General features: G+C 40.6%; 1 protein-coding gene across 2 annotated transcripts in view; it reads left to right on the forward strand.

Annotated features, from left to right (window-relative positions):
• Positions 1–9,136: 9,136 nt before the first annotated feature.
• jag2b (jagged canonical Notch ligand 2b) overlaps positions 9,137–21,464 on the forward strand; it is a 42,881-nt gene continuing 30,553 nt past the window's right edge. For both annotated transcript variants that reach the window (XM_080883038.1, XM_080883039.1), the window contains exons 1-2: positions 9,137–9,499; positions 10,137–10,457. In XM_080883038.1, the coding sequence (XP_080739164.1) occupies positions 9,431–9,499; positions 10,137–10,457 (390 nt within the window). In that variant the 5' untranslated portion in view covers positions 9,137–9,430. The remainder of the gene's footprint in view (positions 9,500–10,136; positions 10,458–21,464) is intronic.

Genomic DNA, 21,464 nt, shown 5'->3' on the forward strand with positions numbered 1-21,464 from the left:
ATAAGATCTTCAACCTTATATCAATCAACACAAATCTTCAGTATGCCTTTGTGCACAGCAAACTAACCTGTAGATTTTTGTATTCTGTGTTTTTTTTTTTAAACTGAAGGGCTAAATTCTGTACTTAAAGGGTAGAATTACAATCATATTCCCAGCTGATAAGATACACTGGTTAAACTGCCTCATCTGCGACATTTTCTAAGAGCCTATTGGGAAAATTTGGACTGTCATAAGTACACATGTTCAGACTTCTTCAGCTGAGGACAGTCTTGGCTGGAGAAGTCACTTTGACAAGCGACGAAATGTTTGCCCCACTGAAAACGCTACATCCAGATGAACAGAATCAACTTTTTGGAATTATGTGTACTCTACATTTTCTGGAGGTTTCATATTGCTCCTGTTAAATAATTTTAAAAAATGTAAAAGAGTTTGTTTCTGTTCTCATTGTCATCCTATTAAAATTCTGAAAGCTCTTTATATTTACCCTGAAAACATCAGTGAATTTTCTGATTGGATCAAGGGGTCTATGATATATCGGGTACAAATGAAATCACTTCAAGATGTCCTGCCCTTCTGCCCTTAGCTCCTAAACAGTTAGGTCATAACCCTGGATTAACATGCCATTGTGCTTTGAGGAACAGCAGAAGAGAAACTGCATGGTCCAAATTGATAAACAGACTTCCATAGGGACCAGGTGAATACCCATAACCTGTTTCAACTTTAGAGAGATAATATCAAGCAGGCCATAAATGATTAACTGCTCTTTTTTGCAGTCTGTTAAGTTCTTGTGCACGTGTACTGGCCTTATCAGTGAGGTAAATTTACAAGGCTCTGGGATTTCCCAGCTAGGATGGGTTAAAGCGAGCCTCTGCTTCTAGTACCTCCATACCTGGAAGGAGACAAATAGGAAAATGTTATCTGCTATGTTAACACTGACAATAAGGAATCTGAACAACATACCATATTTCACTTTAGCCTTTTAACCAGCAGTATTTAGATAATCTGAGCATCATATCTTATCTCACAGTACAGGGGAAGTAAAAGAGACAATAATTTAGGTTCAGAGGGATTAAGGACTAAACCCCTGCAGCTTTTTCTTTTCAAAATCTCACTCATTGTTGACGGTGGTTACCTTGCTGAAAAAACACTAAATAAAAAGGATCTTCGATCTGTTTTAGACTTGCCAAATGTTTTAATAACTAAAAGATTAAATTAAGTTTCTTGGAAGCAGCTAAGAAGTGTGTCAAGGTTAAGTTGCTTGTTCATGTTGCCAAACATGACCAAGCAAATCGAGGCATACATTATGCAATGAGATTAACTTGACCAACTGGTTAACATCATGAACACAGGCGTTTCCTTTGTAAACCATTCACAAAAGTGTGTGCGTGCTCATATCTTAGCTGGTGTGGACCGTTTCCCTGTTCGTCCGGTGTTACTGTAGTCCAACTATGCTTTTCCAGTTAGTTTGGAAATGTCTGTCACTTTTCCAATTCTTTAAACAGTAAATATGTCAAACAAGCCAGCATGGGCTTGGAAATGTGAGCTCTCTGTAAGAGAGCACAGAAATGCATGCGGTACTGTCGCTGGAGCAGAACATAAGGGTGTGAAAGAGGTAGAGGTACGCCTGGGTTTCAGCGGTGGCTAAAAATGCGCCTTTATCGCAGCGGAAATGCACCCTTTCCACACACTTGCTGGCTTACTCAGCCATGGGGAATTACGGGACAAAAACTGGGAACTTAAGGTCACTGAGGCACAAAGCTTCTTTGACCTCTTACTGATTCACGCTTCAGAAATTACACAAAGATTTAATCTGGTAGCCATGTATGAAAAATGTATACTAAGTTTGGATTTCTTAAGTCACGATATGGAAAATGTCATATTTCAAATAGCTGCACAAAGCTTTCTAGTCCCGGACTGTCTGTTGCAAATTAAGAAATTATTTTCACTGAAGTGAAGTTGAAGTGAGCTAAAATTAATATATCGGTCGGTTTAAGTGTACTATAAAAAACTGCCTCAAGGTTGCAGAGCTTATTTTGTCTGCTAACTTGTCAGTCAGGCTCTGGAGAGTTCCCTTTGGCAAACATGCTTGGCGTTGTCCTCACTTCTGCTTGTTGAGGAAAGGTTACTGCAGTGTCTTCAGACGCTTTCTCCTGGCAATGCTTATCTCAGCTCTGCAACATCAAGAAAAAAAAAGCAACAACCGTCAAGAGCCATAATTTCCTCCATTTGCCATACGATATCTTTGGTCAGTAGGTGTTACATATTGTTAACATGTAAAGGTGGATAGTTTAAAGTTAGCCTCAGGATAGGGTGGCAGACTTTTTGGGATATTAAATATCATTCAAGTAGACATATAAATCCCAAATCATTAAAGATTTACTAGCCTTTTTAAAATGAATAGCTCATCCTTGCTAATGCCAGGTTCAGCCCACTTTTTCCTTTCGACCTACCTTACTTGAACCTCTCCTTGAGAAGGAAACATCCTCAGGGATTTAGGTCTGCACTGACATGTGAGCATCACACAGTTTCTTCAGTTTCTATTTGTCAGCTGCACATCCACGATGTAAATCTCCTGTTCCACCACATCCCAAAGGGGCTCTACTGGGTTAGGTAACTGCAGAGGCCGTTTGAGTACAGCACACTCATCGTCATGTTCAAGACACCAATTCGAGATGATCTGAGCTTTGTGAAAAGATGTGTTATGCTGCTGGAAGCAGATAAGAGAGGATGGGTACGCTGTACTATCCCCCACACCATTTCACCACCAGCACCAGCGTGTACCATTGATATAAGACGGGATGGATCCATCCTTTCATGCTGTTCATGCCAAATTCAGACCCTACCATTCAAATGTTGCAGCAGAAACTGAGACTCATCAGACCAGGCAATGTCTTTCCAACTTCTCATTATGCAAGTTTAGAGAGCCCATTTGAACTGTAGCTTTAGTTTCCTGTTTTTAGCTGGCATCCAGTCTAGTCTTTTGCTGCTGTAGTAGATCTGCTTCAAGGCTTAACATGTTGTGTGTTCAGAGATGCTCTTCTGCATACTCTGAATGAAAAGAGTAGTTATTTGAGTTTCCTATCAGCTGAAAGTAGCCTGGTCAGTCTCCTCTAACGTCACCTGTTGAACTGCCACTCATTGATTATTTTTGCTTTTTTAGACAACTCCATAGCGTAGTGGTTTATATATTTGTCTGAGAAGTAAAAGGACTCCACTTAGAGGCTGAGAAGATAGACAGTTCCCTCAGAGATTACATCAGGAGGATCATTAACTACAAAAATCTGCAAAATGAAATACGCTACCCTGTGACAACCCCTTGAGAGCAGCTGAAAGTTACTTATTCTCTGTAAACCCTAGAGATGGATGTGCGGGGGGAATCCCAGTCGATCACCATCAACCACGGCACCTTCAGAGTCACTTCAATCACCATTCTTGCTCATTCCAGTGTACAGTTTAAACTTGATCAGACCTGTGTGCTTAGTTTTTAATTACAATTTGCTGATTTTCTTATAGATAATGAAAATCTAGGTCACAAACTAGGATGGTCGTATTTATTTGTATTCTTAGAACATTATTGAGTTTTATGTTGTCGTGACACAGCTCATACTATACGTGATCACTTATACTGGTACTATGTAAGTCTGAGTGCTGATAACGTTGTACATGTCAAGATAGTTTCTTTTCAAGGCTGAACTCACAAGCATTTGGCAATATGTTCTTTGAACACAAGTGTGCTGGACAAGCTGGATTTCTCAGCTAGCTTTGGCACAGCGGATACGGTAGTTTCCCCGTTCCTATCTTGAAAGTTTAAAGTACGGGTGAGATGTTCTTTCAGCTGATATAAGCAGATAAACTGTACCTAAAACACTTTATTTTCATTTAGGTGCTGTGGGAAGGTATGATAACATTACTTCTGTAAGCGAATGAGTTCTTTTATCTCCACTGACAAATGCTACCTTCTTAAAATGACCTCTTAAAAGTGCAGATAATTCAGATAATGCCCTCACTTGAATTCAACCATTAATTATGCTTGTGCTACTGCACACACCGATCAGCTACAACACTATAACCAGTGATGGGCAAAATGAATAACACTGATCTTACTGATACAGTATGGTCTGTATGATAAACTTCCCCTGCATTCATATGACACGTAATAAGCCTATTTGGTTCAAAGCACTATGCATATGTAGAAAGAAAGGAGCATATGGTTCTTGGAGCACAACCATCGGTTTTAAAACAAGCAATCGATATGTTATTGTTAATTCAAGGGCTTTTACATCAACTTACAGCCATTTTTACACACAATCCTCCATTTTCAGATGCTCAGACTCATATTGGACATTTGGCTGACAAGTACATTCATGGCCAGGTGAGGCTTGTTCCTCTTATTTCATGACAAATGAAGCAGACTTAATATCTAAAGTTAATCCAAGGTGTTGAATTTCACTGAGATGTCAGTGCAATCCAAGAAGGTTATCATTAAGATGAAAAGCTAAATAAAGTAGCCATCAAAAACCTTTGGAGTGGCAAAATCAACAACCTGGTACTTTCTTTAAAAGACTAAATGCACTGACCAACTCTGCAACACTAGAAGGCCTAAAAGACCTTTTAGTACCCTGATTATAACACTTAGACCTGAAAGTGAATGGCAGTGAATCCATGGTTAAGGAAAAACAGTCTCATAACATCTAATTAAATGAAGTACACCTTTGAGGAGGTAGTCTAAAGAGACGCCTTCATGAATGGAAATGCAGAGGCTTTGACTACAAGGTGTAAACCGCTGTTTCTGCTGAAGAACAAAAAGACCAGAGTAGATTTTGACAGAAGAGCCAGCACAGTTCTGGAAAAAAGTCTTTGGGCTGATGAAAACAAGATTATGTAGTACCACAGCGATAGGAAGAGAAATAAGTCATGAGTGCAGATGAAACTGAAGGCAGAATGACTCATAGCCAAGCAGCAACTGAAGGTGGCCACATTAAAGGCCACTTCAGAGATACTGAAATCGAGAAACCTGACTTATGCTGACTACAAAAATATACACTATATGGCTGGCGAAATGTCTTTTACCAGGTCAGGTTAGTTTGCTTTGGAGCAGCTACAATTCTTCAGCCTTTTCTGACATGCATGTAGTGGTATAAAGCATAGATTCGATCAAAAAGAAGTAATTATTTCACAGATAATAATGAAACTATCAAAACTACAGTAGATAAAACAACAATAAAAAAACAAAAGACCTTGAAAACCAGAAAGGACAAAGCCATCAAGGTGATCGTTACGTTCTGAACCTAAACTGCCTCTCTAAATAGGAATATTGCAGTTATTGATGCCAGTTAAGTAGGTCAAGGGGGAAAGGTTGTGGCCACGAAACAAGTTTGGTCAGTGAAGGCTGAACTCTAGAGGTCGCAAACGGAGGTCTTTAATCATTCAAAGTCCCTTTTAAAGACATGAGTTTGAATAAATCCACAAGAGAAATAAACTGCTATTAAATAGTAGTGTTTATGGTCCATGTGGACCGGCCTCTGTAATATTCCTCTGAGATGCAGCCATCTGCACTGTAGAAATCACAGACCTCACTAAGTATTTGGAATTCACTCTCCTCCGACCAAGGTAATGAAGCTACCCACCTCTATTAAAAATCCAAAGACATCAGCAAATGATCATCATCTTCGTAGCCATTAGAGCTTGATGAAAAACAGCACGCCTCAACCTTGACCCAAGCCACCTCCACCACCCCCGCCAAACACCACCACCGCACACACACACACACACACACACACACAGAGTTGCCGAAAGATGCTTAAAGATAAAAGAGAATCGACCCGTCAGCCGTATGTACAGAGACTGGAGATCTGAAAGGAGAAAAGCCATGAAAAATGGATGAGAGAAGAAATCCACTTCACCTCCCCCCTGGAGGCTGGCAAACCCCCCACAGCGCTCCCACTCATAATCCTTTCTCCTCCTGCACACACACTCCTCTCCCTGCGCCTCAAACACATGCATGTGGTGTATGCAAACAGGAAGACACGGTAGGCACACACACCGCCTCAGGTCCTCGGTAGGTGTTAGAATTCATCAGTTTGGTGCTAATATTAGTCTTTTATAACATTATAGATGTTATCCGTGACTGATGTGATAAAGCGAGGCTCCATGAATCTTAAATCTATTGATTGATTTTCTCTTGTTGGGATTCAATTCAGAATGCGGGTTTTTTCCCCCCCCTTTGATCAATTTTATAAAAAAAAAACGAATGTATTAAGAATCCTTGAGCTTAAAGATATGCTGAACAAATTGCATTAGTCACACATTTAAAGGAGAGACTCATATTAGTGAATCATAAACGTCTAAATGCTTTCACAGATGCGTTTCTACTGTGACATGAAAACAGGCCTGGCTATTGAAGTGCTGAATATGGGAATAAAAGCATTTTTAATATATGCTTTTAATGCAAGAGATTGGTTATGAATAACCTTCATATATAGAGGACTTTAACAGGTAAATCTAAAGCCACATCTATCTCTTAGGCTTTACTCTAGGGCTCTCTGCTAAACATTAACACCAGCATCCTAATAGCAATGCAAACATGCTGGTCACTGCCTTAGTTTAGCAACACCAAAAACCAATAAGACCAGTAGCAACAGTCCTTTCATCCATCCATCTTCCTCTGCTTACCTAGGGTCATGGGGCTGACTTGAACCTATGCCAGCTGTCAGACAATGAGAGCACGGTGCATCCCGGGCAGGTCGTTAGCTCCAGTATTCAGTAAAAAAGAAAATTATTGGCTGTAGTTTGAAAATTTATGGATCCCAGAGGGGAACATTTGTGTTTGCAACATTGGCAAAATATCCCAAAGCCACAAATACCACTCTCATGATTCCTTTTAAACAGTGCAGACATTGGGTCAGTAGGTTTAGGGTAGCGCACAAGAATTTTTAAGCAACCAAAAATTTAAATACTGTATTTTGAGCCTGCATCACGTTTTTTTGGGCTGACCACAAGCTGAACCATTATCTCCCAGCATGGAACATGCACACTCTTACACATTGTTCCTTTGCCACCCAAGACTATTTACTTATCCAACTTAAGGCACTAACATGTACTTGTGACAGCGTGTGAAATGTTCCAGTCAAAGCGACTGCGGTGGCTTAGGATATCGGCAGCCTCCTTCAAGGCCTATCTGACAGGTTGGCAGGCGCCTGATGAGGAGGAGACAGTGACATGAAAGGAGGCTGAAGGCTGCTGTCACGTACATTTTGAGTGGCAGTTTATCCTGGTAGCGTGGTAAATGTCTACCTGAGCCTGTAGAATTGTTGTCATAGTTTTTGGCCAGTTTATCTGGGTACTTGTTTAACGGAGCAATGTTAGGCTTGAAACTGAGTGTTAGTTTTCTTTAAATACCTCCCATCTATGACCCATGCAGTTAATGTTGCAGTCAAAAACATCCAGTCCTGTTAATATGAGTGCACATCTTACTTAAAACCTTACATGATTATAGTATTTAGCAAAATAACAAATAAAGGGCTGCTAAACTACTGGATATCGGGAGCTTTAACCTACAAATCACGCTCATGCTAAGGTGTGGCTCATAGTACTGAAGAAATACAATTTGTGGACACTCTGGCTCAATCGGGTCGAAGATGAGGAAGTTGTAAAAGTGTAAATTAGATTAAAGGAGAATTCATTCTTAGTTGTGGGTGAATAACTGGAATGGTTAAAGTGGGAGCCTTTTCACAGCAGCCTTTTTCACAGCAGGTGCTTTAGGTTTCGGAGTGAGCAGCCGCTAGTTGCAGCTTGCCTATTAGAAGTGACCTTAATTCACTTCTTCAATGCAGGAAGAAAGAAATATCAAAAGAGCTTGAACATGCTTTGAGAAATGAGTATTGCTGTGCTTATAATGGGCTTAAAAAGCATGGAAAAACACTGGTAAGGACTGACCATCTGTCAGGGAGGACCAGATCACCTGAGTGCGCTGTCAGGTGATGCAGGTATCCCAAACATCTGTTTCTGTGAGCATGTATTTCTCTGTGTACAATCTGAGAGAAGAGGAGTCATTTTATATGACCAAACGCGCTTGCTGCTGTCGTTGCGTTCTTCGAGAGGGGGTCACCTCCACTCCTCGTGGAGTATAAAGGCAGCGGAATGAGCTGAGGACAAGGAAGCTCATTAAGTCAATAAGGGAGAGGTTTTATTGTGGATTTGTGTGGTCAAATAAAATAGCAATGAGATGCAGCAGAGAACAGAGAAGCAAAGGAAACAAGAGAAAATGTATGATGGGAAATGCTGCACCAACAGTAGGTTTGTGTTTTTAACTTAAGATCCGCGCAACACCTAAAAAATACTGGAAAAATTCGAACATGATTTCATATTTTTAAAGTTGACGAGTATTGCATAGACAGTAGAGGGCGCTCTAAACTGCAATTCGTGGACTGAAAAGTGTTGCGTTGTATGGAGTATTTTTTTTCCTTCCTCTTTTTTTTTAACCTTTAATCGCAGTTAATAATCCAGAAATGTGGATGATTAGATTAAATACTTTAGCACCTCTTTATTTCTCCATATCACTCCAAAAACGGTGTTAGTGGCAACAATTTTAAGCATTATTAGATCAAATCAAAAGCAACCACTTGAAAAGAAAATGAAACTGTACTGTAAACGAATCAAGTAATCCCCGCAGATTAACGCCAAACATTTAGCACACTTGTAGGGCTTTATTTTTTATTTTTAACTTTAGGAGCAAATCATTTTTTTAATGTGCCTTCTGCCATCGGGCGTCACTTCATTTAAACACCCATCCAAATTTGTCTCTGGGCCTAATTAAGACTGTAATTAAAAGCACAGCAGCGCCGATAAGTTCCTAATTTGACATAGGCTAATGGCCATGCTCATTATAATATCTTTGCGGCCGCGTTTAATTAAAGTCGACCCCTGCTTTGTTTGCACGCTGTAATGCGGTTTGTCTAAATGAAGCTCAATAGAAAGGCAGTACAATTCAAGTTTTGGGAGGAGGCGGAGGTGGAGGAGGATTGAAGCGGGGGTTATTATACTATTGTCCGCCCCTTAATCCGGTTGGCTCAGAGACTGCCCGCAGGCCAATTTGTAAGTGGTTTGCGGAGCTGCCAATCACAGCAGACATCCTCTCCTCAGGCTGTGGCAACGAAACATCTCAGTTGCTGTGTGGAGAGATTTGACGGAGGGACGCTGCTGTACATGGACCATCACTGCGCCTGCAATCCGCCGCCTGTTCACACACACGCATGTAATGCCTCGCTGAAATCGGGACGTACACGTTGGAGACGACACGCGTGTCAATATTCCATCTTTGCATGTATGGAGAGGAGGAACTAGTCGCCGGGTCCGCGGCTGTTTGTCTTTTTTTTTTTTTTTTTTTAGATCGTCCCCCCCTCCCCACATATCACTCTAATTAGTCGGAGGCATGTGGAATCTCACCAGGATTAGGAATTGCTTCCCAATAGTGTGCCTGCTGTTGACGTTATGGACGGAGGTAAGAGGGTGTTTTTAAAAATAATTTATTTATTACTCGTATTTAATTCTGCTAATTTAAAAAAAAAAATGTTTAAAATTCAAATTAAAAAGTTGGTGGGCGTGGAGCGATGCGTTGGCTCTCCGGCGACGCATATTCGCGTCACATTAATCGATAATTGAATTACGTAGCCGTCAGTTGTGGAGCATGTGATCGTGTTACCATGACAAGTGTAAGGAATTGATACAGGCTACTCTCCATTTTGGTTTAATGCTGACTCCTTTATTTGAATTTCTTCATCTTCTTGAGGGGAGAGAATTAGGCCTGAACCAAACAAGTTGTAAGTTGGATTGCATCAATTGGCTGCTGCAGCGGTTAATTCGCTCCCGTCTGAGAGTAACCTGATTGTCTAAAATCCCAGCGTGCAAACTGTACGCTGTTCACGTGCTCCATTCATGATGCAGAAAAATATTGTGGCACATCCACCCAATCCCCAAAACCTCTATACCGTTTTAAATGGAGAGTAAGACTCAGATTTGGCCACTTCCATACTATTTTTTACGCACCAGATTAAGATGTATAAATTATGCTGTAATTTCTCCACAAGAGCCTATATGTAGTTCTCTCTATTAAAAAAATGTATATACGTTGGTTGTAGGTGTCCCAGTCAACCGGCTATTTCGAGCTGCAGCTGATCTCCGTGGAGAATGTAAACGGCGAGTTGGCGGACGGGGAGTGCTGCGACGGTCCCCGGAGCTCCCAGGACCTGAGCTGCACTCAAGACGAGTGCGACACTTACTTCAAAGTGTGCCTGAAGGAATATCAGATGGAGGTGGCCACCACTGGCTCCTGCACGTTCGGAGCTGAATCTACGCAAGTTGTCGGTGGAAATACGTTTTCTCTTAAGGGCGCCAACAATAACCCGAATAAAGTCGACGATGCTGGCAGGATTGTGATCCCCTTCCAGTTTGCTTGGCCGGTGAGTGATTTCTCTTGCTCCAGTTAAGCCTTTCTTTACCCTTTCTTCAGACAGTGCATCATTTTGAACCCGGTTTAAAATGTAGGGCGGGTTTGGGTTTTTTCCCCCTCCTTGTTACATGTACCCGCGGGCACACACCTGCAGAAACTCGTGGGTAGAAAACGCTCTGGTATTCTGCATAATGAGGTTTTCCCCAGCAGCACCTACCTGGAGAAAAGTTCATATTTTCAAAATAAGATCCACAAGATTAAAAAAAACTACAGCTAACAGTTGTTTCCAAATTTAGTTGACAGTCAGTTATTTTGTTGATTATTTCATCTGGAGCTTATTTCTCAAAGGTCTGAGCAACACATCAGAAGCTGAAACCCCCAAGTTGGTTTTGCTTTGTTTTTTGTTTTTTTTTTCTATTTGAAAGTGAGTAAAATTTCTGACCCATTATGAAAACGATTGCAGATTACCTTTAACTTTTGAGCAGCTATATCAACAATTGCTTGTTGCGGCTCAAATTAAAGCGATTCTCCTTTATGCTGTTAAGACTGGAGACAAGAACCTGTAAAGGAGTCGCAGTTGGAATAGATTTAAAGCAGTGATCCAAAATGATTTTGTAGCATCTCCCACCTCCTCTGTCTTATTACAGAGAAGCTAGACCTCATTAAAGGGGGTGCTTAGCAGCATCCTGTCCTTATGAGAACTGACACACATCGGGGCTAAATGATTACATGCTTCACAAGGATCCGATTGCAGTTACAGTGTTTCGCAGTGTCAACTGGGTCATCTTTTAAAGTTGCCCTGATATATGAGGATTGGCTTTGTTCCAGGCCACCAGCTTGCACCTGTCAAGGCCGTGATGGGGTGATTACTCTGAAATGCTTTGATATGTAGATGGTGGCGGATGGGGAGTGCTTCTGCTTTTATGGAGAAATGGTTACGGCAATGCTTTTTGCATCAGCAAATTGCTGATTTTAAAGTCAAATCAATTTATTGAGCCTTAGCTCGTTAACTTAAAGGTTGAACCTTATTGTTTGCTACTCGCAGTTTTGTGGGGTGATTGTTGGTGTGTGGGAGTGAAAACTCCTACTTTCACACATAGCAACATTCAACAGCCAAGTTTTACAGGTGTAGGAGATTGAGGGGATGCAGCCTGGTTGTAGGTGCTGGTTGGATGAATTCTGTAATACAATAATGAATGTGTTACATTATGCTCAAAGTTTGAAATATGCGTCAAGTTGGAGTGAATGATGCCTTTGGGTAGTAGCTCGATGTGCACTTCTGGCTGGTTTTGACAACTCTCCGCCCCTCTTCAGCACCCAGGAGCCTCCTCTCATGCTGTGCTTGCTAGGTGGCTGCTTGTGGTCCTTCCAGGCCAGTTAACCTCATTTCCCTCCAGATAACTGATAGCTGATAAAGGAGCAATTTTACTGTTTGAGGTTTTTATGATAATGAGTGCTTTCCTTTGGACACTCTAATGTCAAGCACTGTTTTCACACAGCCTCGAACACCTAAAGGTGTTCTTTACTATAAAGTAGCCAGTGAAACTCAATATGCGAACGCAGACGTCTGACACAGTTGGGGTAGACGTTAAAACGTCTTTAGGGGGATGTTTTGTGTCAAAGGAACTGTACTGCACATTATTGGCTGCTGTTTAGACCAGGATGTGTGTGCTGTCTTTTGAACTGCAGTTGAGGATGGATGACAAAATCAGCAGCAGTTTCCTAACTAATTGAGTGCTTCAGGTTTTATTATGATAAACGAAGTGAACTTAAGTACAAGTGGTTGACCAATAGTGAAATAACAGCTGCATTTACTTACTTTTTAGGTTCAGAGGAAATAATGTCTAGAAGCATTTGGATACAAAGGCATAATTTTGAGTGTATGCCACCACAGTGATTATTTGTGCAATAAATATTCAGTTTAAGTGGAGATGTTTAGCTTTAATTCAAGAGGCTGGGAGAAATCCTATTAACTGTTAAGGAATTAAAGCCATTAGGAGCTGTAATGTGATTGGGCAAATGAACATAATCATAAATTAAAATATTCATTTTCAAAAAAAAAAAATTTCTTTTTAACTTTTCACTGAATCTGAGCAAAACGTTGTGCTCTACACTTGAATTCATCGGTCTTTACCTGTCTTCTGTCACATTGCTTAAACATCAGCAAGCCAGTGACAGCTGGTTGGAAGCTACGAATGGCCATATGTTAGACTCCCTGCCCAGTGTTGTAGAGGTGATGTTGTATTCCTTGGATCATGAGCCGTTTTAGTCGATTCTCGGCGTGTCTAGTAGACATTTTATTCTGTTCCTGGCGCCAATTACTGGTCTGCACCTCATGCTAGTGGAACTGAATGATAATACATCTACCACCTGGAGCAGGAGTGGGCAATTAATTTTCCCATGTTAACCTGAGAAAATGGGCCTGTTGTGGAGGACTGCACCAATAAGCTTCTGACGAGATAAAATTAACAGTGAGCAGTGAGTTCAGCTTATTGTTGAAGTCTCTGCTCACTGTGAGCTTAACAATAAGGGCCCGTTTTCTCATGTGGCCCCTTGGGAACCTTAATTGCCCACTTGGGTACCTGGAGGTGTTCTTCATATGAATTGATCCGACAAAGGGATTTTTCTGTACCATGGAAAGGATTCCGGGATAATCAACAGCTTTTGTGCAAATAGCCCAAAGGCTATGTTAATTGCCTTTTGATCCTTTGAAAAGGATGGAGCACCATATTTATTAATGACTTAAAATGCCTGAAATCTTTCCTCAAATTGAGGCAGTCTGCTGTGTCCAAAATGACTTGATAAAAGGCTAAAAGACAAAAAAGTCAATGTCTAGCCATATATATTCACCATCAAGTTATAATTCATCTGAGTTGAGTATTCCTTCGAGTCTAACTCAAACTTCATATGGACTAACTACATGGTTCATATCTCATAAAATATGATCCACTGAGGATCTCAACAACTTGAGGCAGAGGTGAAGAGGGCTGTTCTGGTGTGTCGTACTTCTGTTAAGTGCCCGGCTGATAACGTCGCAGTATTCCAGTGCCAGATGTCACAACAAGTCTTCGGGGTCACTGGCTGTGGCCTTGTTTCTTTCCTCACTGAAGAAACAAAGATGCAGTGTACTATTGGCTGTGTCATCTGGTCAACTGCCCATTTCGAGCCACATGAAAACCAGCGAGGCCTGGACTCTTCTGTCATCTTGAATCAGGCTTGAGCAGAATGAATGATTTTATTCCTGCTCTCAATTTTGATCCTTATCAGATGTTGATGTCAACAGAAAAAATTCTGCTTAGGTTGCCTTTTTTGATGATAATAAATGTTCTTGTTCATACTTAAACATACACTTAATTAGTCTCACACTTTCTTATGATAGCGGAAATTTGAATCCTAGGATCTTGGCTATGCAAGTCTGCGTAATTTAGATCGATGGTTATGTTGCTGCTAAAGACACTAAGTTTCAATTAAACCGTTCACCTAAGCTAAATCTGAAAGTGAACATTTAATCTCAGTCTTGTGTAGAGCACTCAGGCTGTAACAAAAAAAGGTTATCATGTATTCCTGGAGACGAGTGTCTCCACAGAAATAGTGGCTCTATGCATCATAGTTTCTTCTGTTCTTCTATCATCACACCAGTATGATTCAGCTGCTAATGGCTGATTTTTATCCATTCTTTGGAATTCTCCCAGTGATTCTCTGTCTTGTTGTTCTCTTGACAGCATGCCAGTAAAAAGACTGATTAGTGATGCCACCTCTGAGCTCAGCCTCCACTTTTTTCTTCTCTCTCTCTTTCTTCAGTCCTAAATTTACTGCTTATACTCTCGTGGCTTTAAATCTTTTTGTTAGACCGACATTCATATTGTAATTAGGATGTCACCAGAACCAATACTTAGAACTTTTGATTCAGATATTCTGACAACACGATGGTACTCGTGTTTTTCTTTATTACCGTGGGTACCGCGTGCAGCATATCTGCCACTACAGTTCTTCTGGAACTGAAGGGGGCAGCATATGTCTACAAGTGTTCCAGTCTGTCCTTACATGCTGAAGAAGAAAGATGTCCATAAGCACGCAAAAAAACAGCACATGGAAGATTGCGACTAGTACAACTTCTGCGATGTGTCCACCCTAACTTGCGGATAGGAAAGGCAGTCAAACCAATATCCAAGTGATACTGTCCAGCTTTGTAGACAAAGGGAGGAAATCCTTTAAATTTAGTGAAGGAACTATCCATAGACAAGATCTGTCCAAAGAATTCGAGGGGGAATGAGTTTCAATGCAACATCTTCTTAAAATATTATTTTTCTTAGGAAATATTGCTATTTTGTTTGAGATAGTTGGCATTGCAGCTGAAAAATCAACTGTGTTCCCAATGCTAACGTTCAATCTCGTAATGTTAGTAGGCAACGCAGGAGCCATCCTAGCATTTCAGTCTGTGTCCTGTCAATAAAATATAATAACCTTCGGAGGGACTCTGCGTAGAGCTGCTGCTACTCCACATCAAAATGACCCAGCTGAGGTGGTTCAGGCGTTTGACCAGGATGAGCGCCTCCTGCATGAGGTGTTCTAAGCATGTCCTACCAGAATAAGGCCTCGGGGTAGACCCAGGACACGCTTGCATCTTTTGGCTGGCCTGGGAGCACCACTTCCATGTTCACTTGAATAGGCTGGAGGACGAGGAACGGGGAGGTCTGAGCTTCTCTGCTTAGGCTGCTGCCTCTGCAAGCCAGCTTCAGAAAAAGGATTGATGGATAAAAATCTGTTTCCCATAGAAATCTATATCAGTCTTGTTATTTATTTTTATTTTTTATAATCGCAGCCATCGCCATCTGGTGGCCTTCAAATAGAATGCAGGGGTTTCCACATAGAATTCAGAATGCACCGAATTGGTTTCATTTGTCCAAACTGGAAACGAAATCTACCAAACCTTTGTTAGACATTGCTTTGTGTTTGGCTACTATCACCCATCTTGTCTGTAACTTACTGAACATTATGGTGATGGAGCGGCTCTGATTGGAGGTTCTTGACTTGGGTCCCAGTTGATTATGAGCAGACTGGGCCAAAGGGGGGGGGAAAAGGAACAGACTCAATGATGGTTAAATCAGGGTTAGGCTAGTCATTTCCCTGCGTTTCCATTATTTAGGCCAGACTAGGTTAATCACTGATTTTCTTAATCTTGGCCTTAGAAAGATTAAAAATAAGCCTATTTGCTCATTAAAATAAAAACAGCGTTCATGTTTAATAAAGCCCATGGACCTTATGCAATGTAGATTCACATGCTCCAGCTCGCAGATGAGCTGACCAAGTTAGTGCCTTGTTTGGCCACTCTTATTGAGTTTCCTTTTTGTTGGCTCATGCTGCGTGCGTACTTCTGGAGAGCAAGTGAAAGAGAGAGCCACGTCTTACTTCCATTTGAACACTAATGAAATTGCCGGTGGAATTTCTTTTCCTATCTTTCTCTCATCCTCCCTGCCCTCAAGTGACATCAGCCGGACGTCCGTTTGATGTGATCCTGCCTGTAACTCTATCCGCTCCAGGCTTTGACATGTATCAAGCCTCCATCCTCACTCTGCTAGTTAATGGATGTAGGGAGGTAGTTTAAACTCTACTGGGATCTACACCAGGCATCAGTGTCATTAAAATGCTTAAACTACATATTTCTTAAAATAGTTTGTTTCCTAGAATAAAGAGTTTTTAAACACTCTGACCCATCTATGGTAAAGGGATAGTGAGTGTGCTACAGGTTGGTTTATTTGTTCTTCCGCTCACGCACTCCCTTAATGTGTAGTTGGTCTCATGCGGCTGATTATTTCAACTGTGAGCAGATTTGATTCACAATTAAATGACATCTCAACTTAGCCGTACCTGCTAAATTTTATTTTACATAACTCTTTTCTGGAGCAAACATAAATTATTGGAATTCCTGTTTCATGCTTCTGTTGAGAATAAAAGTACAAAAACCTCGACTGACTCCTAGAAGATGGTCAAGGACACAGTCCCCAACTCAGTCATTGTGCTTGTATCAAGTTATGAATTATACATCCTAGGATAAAGGTGCACATTCTGGGATACTAGGTAGTAATTGTGTTAAAGTATGCTGTGCACACATTTGACAGGTGTGAAGTACTTGCAAGATGAATGGAAAAAGGAAGTGAAGTGGTTGGATACTGCATCTAGCAATATATATGCATATCCAACACCACATATCACCTATAACATGTGATCTATTTGCTCCTGACCCGTTATCAGAGTAAAACTCCGTAGCAGACAAAACCTTCTAACATAGAACTCTTTGTCTTATAAACGTCAGCAAATTTGAGCTTGAGCAGCGGAAAATGTTCTTGAGTATCATCGCATTTCTCAGACAAGGATTCTTATTGATGCATCTGAATATGAGAATGAAGCAGAGCATTTCAGTGCTTTGGTGATGCACTTTGGCTCATGTAATGTAGGTCTTTCCTCCTTCCTCCCCTCTCTGGCTGAGGGGCAGCTATATTATTTATTTTTTTTCGACGCGCATGCACACACACACACACACAGAGAGAGAGAGGCTAAAGCAGGCTGCCATGGTTAACCACACCTGATACGGAGCGTGTCAGAGCTGTTGCTAGGAGACGGCTGCATAGGCCTCTAGTAAACAATTATCTTTCCTCTGTGTGGCTCCCTCCCCCATCCATCCTCCTCTGGTCCCAGGGCTGGTCTGTGGAAAGCTACTCACACGAGTCTCACCTGTGATTCAGCGTTGTTCTGTATCGATTATACAATTAGCCACTCGCACTGAACTCCCAAAGTGACATAATGGGACGTAAGAGAGCCTTTCTTTTTTTTAAGAAGTGGTGATTAAGATGTGGTAGCCTACAGTTTTATTACTTTTATCTTTGCATGTTCCTCTAGGCTTTACTGCAGAATGAGATTTTTTTTTTTTTTTTTTTTGTTCCTGAAATGATTGACCATATTCTTCCAATTTTATTAAGTAAAAAAACCTGTAAATTATTAAACAAAGATGTAAACAGATTAAATTTATCAGGCAGTAGCTCCACACTTTGGGTTCTGACTTAGCGGACTGACGTAAACAACAGTCCAAATGCTCTGTGCTACTGAGTGAGGGGGGGGGCTTCAGTGAACTGTGATGAACTGACATCTTACCATGAAAGGCTCACTAATAACTGGATCATTTCAGTCTTTACAGTTCTCATCTTTTACAGTTAAGTGCAATTACAGATTCAATCTTTGGACATTTATTGCAGTTTCACGCTCTTTGACTCGTGTGTCTCAAATGGGAATCAAACCTCTCCTAATGAGCTTGTAAATATCATGTTCGTATATATAAAGTTTCTTATGACTTCAGAGGAACTCGACAGTTATTAATGTCAGACAGCCACTTTTGTTTATAACATAAACATAGCGTTATCGCTAAGTCTTGGTGACTGAAAGTAATGCTTCTGTTTTATTGTAAAAACGGTCATCACAATTAACTAATTAATTGGCTCTGGATATTGATCTTTAAAAGTAAGTCGACTAAAAATAAACCGTAAACGCCAAGTTTGTTTTTAAAAGGAACAAAATCTCTAGAATCACAGCTGTTTTCATCAACACTGGTAAAAATGTTGCAGATGGGTATTTTAAGAAGATGTGACACATCCTGTTTCCACACTGTATGAAAATAAGCTCATTATTTTTCTTTGGCGTAAACCATATTTTAACCAAACCACTGCACTGCGAATGCAAATGGGCTTTAAGTTGCCATTGAGCCATTTCCTATAGAGTCATGAGAACACCTTGTGCAAACATAACCAGAGGCAAATTGACGCACAAAATTTCAAATTGCATCTGCGTGGTCCAACATGCAGACTCTTGTCATTTTCAGTGGTAAAGGTTTCAGTTCAGATTTCATTGATGTAAGTAGAAGAGGGAACATGATAAATGAATAAAACGGCGAGATTTAGCACAGTGAATCTGTTCTACAGTGTACCTACTGTAATTTTATAACATCTGCTGTGTAGTTAATGCCTTCCTTAGCTCGACTACATCCATAATGTATCGAAGTTTACTATCTAAACGTTTTTTTGTTTTTATCAGTGTATGTAAGGTTGGTAACTGAAGGATTTTTGCTTTATTTTTTATTATTTTTTTAATCCTGTCTAGAAGGGGACTGCATGTGCTCCTTTGTTGTGATCTCACAGGTGAGAGAGGGTGTATTCATGAACGCGTTTAAGACGGTGGTCTGAGTACTCTCTTGTGGATCTGAGCTCATGGGACAGATGAAGAAAACTCCACTGTTTACATCTGCAGAGTCTCTGCTCAAAATGAAACTGGTGTTTTCAGATTTACTGTAAATGCACAGTGCACCTGCTCCACCCTTGTGTGTGTGTGTGTGTGTGTGATGTTTGTTTTTTTTTTTGTTTTTTTTTTCTGCTAAAGATCAATGATATATTTGGTATGTTTCACATTTAAAACACTGCAGCAAAAGCACTGTCTGGTATATCATCAGTCCATTTGGTAGCCAGTGTTCATAATAACAGAGGAAGAAGTGCAATTGGTCTAAATGAAGTAAAAGGGGGAGGGGGGGTGACACCTTGATTAAGGTGTCATACTTGATCTACAGATGTAGGCTCAAAGTTACACCTGAAAGGACTCACAAGCACTGCTGTATGTATTTTTTTTTTCTGGTGGAAACCTTTTAAATCATGACAATTTCTTTTCCAGTATTTTCACCACATACTTTAAAAGTCATTATGTCTCTTATTGTAAAAACATTGCTTAAGTAGGTGGCACAGTGACCTGCTTGTCAACGAATGCTGCACATGTTATTTGTATAACCCTGTTGTACAGTAAGTTGTGTGTCTGCACATGTGTGTATTTCCATGGTCACTCTGCATTGAAGCGTGTTGTTGTGGCCCACCACATCCCCTGCCTCTTGTTAAATGAATGGTGTGCAGGTGCAAGAGGCTCCTTGTGGGGGTAATTAAAGCATGTCATTACATGGGCAGTTAAATTGTCACTGTTCTGTTGAACTTGTTTGAAATGATAATGGGGCTGTGCTGGAGGCGGTCCTGGGTTGCACTCGAGTCAGGAGCCCTGTTGCTTTGGATCAGGAATTGGCCTGTTAATGTTTCTGAAGCATGCTTATTTCTCTAGTACCTCTTAGACCTCTGAAGGCAAATTAACTCCAGAGGAAGTAATTTGCAAATATCCAAGACGCTGCAGTAATGGAGATTTAACCTGTTTGAACTCTGACTTGTTTGTCACACTTGGCACGCATCGGGATGAACTCATAACATGTGGCATTTCTGTCAATAGTTTTGTGACTGTCAGTGAATTATTTTCAGCTAACTTACAGCATTTAAACTGCCTTTGTAGTGTCACCCCTCTCATCCCCCACCACATCTTAGCTTTTAGCTAGGGCTGCTCAATTAATCGAATTTTAATCACGATTACGATCTGGGCTTTCAACGATCATTAAAAATGACTGAGCCGATTATTAGCCCCTCCCTCATTTATCCGCGACACCTTAAAGGCCGGTCCGTGAAAATATTGTCGGGCATAAACCGGTCCGTGGCGCAAAAAAGGTTGGAGACCGCTGATTAAGAGGACCCGAGGGAAGCTCGGAAAGCTAAGCAGAAGTTATTTGGAGAGTGACTGCCGTTGGTTGAAAAGAGAGTTTAAAAAAAAAAAAACTTTAGTGGTGTTGCACACCATTTTATATTATTTTTTAAAAGTCATTGTTAACCCTTTAAAGCCGGTCAGAGCAGCACGCTCCGTTTTGCGTAACTATTTTTAAATACCTGTAGAACCTGGACCATGTAAGCTAGCGCAATAATTTGTTTTGCATATGAAACCGGAGGAGTTGTACTTACATCTTATGCCATCAGCTTGTCCTCGGTCACGGTTTCCTTCCACATATAGCTTTGCAAAAATTGCATAAAAAGCTCTTGCAGGAACAAAAACATAATATTCCAGAAACACGCTTTGCCGTTCCTATCAGCTGTTCGTAACACTTCCCACAGTGAAATGATGCACCTGCTGTTTTCTTTGCAAATTTGCATCATAGGATTGTTTTTTGTTTTTCCTGCAGTATATAAAAATTGGTGTATCTCCAAAATAAAACTATGAAGACACTCAAAATAAATTTCCTGTTGTTGTAAACTATTTTTTGCAACTTTATTGTATTTAAAGTTTTGAGGGATAAACCTCTTAAATTTCTCCAAGTAGAAATATATGTAAACAAAACAAAAGCGATTTTCAATTTTTTTTGTAGTTTATTGCACTTTTTTGCAATTTATGTAATTACTATGGACTTAATGCATACATATTATTAAAATATGGGCTATAACAGTTGTATTGATGTATAGCAACTTGAAATGCTCCCACAAATGGCACTACAGCATGTAAAAAAAAAAAAAAAAAATAATAATATAAGCTCTTGTGGACTTGGTTCTATAGTAGGTCTTAAAGGGTTAAATAAATATCGTCAAATAATCGTGATCTCAATTTCAGTGAAAATAATCGTGATTATCATTTTTGCCATAATCGAGCAGCCCTACTTTTAGCTTATTTTAATTGTAACTCTAAACTAGCACACGGCAACGCCGAGCTCGTTAGCCTTTGTATACACATGTGCATGCGTCAGTGTTTGTTTTGCGTGTAACACAGTCTTGGATTATGCTGGTTAATTAGCACCAGGAGGGGAGGGGTTTGTTGTATTGGAAGTGCATGGGTAATGACCCTGTTGGCATAGTAGCAGCATGCTCAATGGGCCGTGTGTGTGTGTGCACAGCCGGTATATGCCAGCCAGCCAAATGCCTTGCCTTCAGTACGAGATCTCTTGGCACACGACTCTGGCAGGCGTGCAGAACTCATAGCCCTCCACCTCTCTACCCGGAGAGATGCGACTGTCTGTAATCTGCTTCCTCAACTACACCTGTGGTTGCAATGGTGAAAATAAATGATGCCTAACTTGACTGCTAGAGGACATTTAAAAATGAACCCAACATAATCCTGTGATTTATTTGCC

The sequence above is a fragment of the Rhamphochromis sp. 'chilingali' genome (genome assembly GCF_963969265.1).
Source record: "Rhamphochromis sp. 'chilingali' genome assembly, chromosome: 5".
Taxonomy (NCBI): domain Eukaryota; kingdom Metazoa; phylum Chordata; class Actinopteri; order Cichliformes; family Cichlidae; genus Rhamphochromis; species Rhamphochromis sp. 'chilingali'.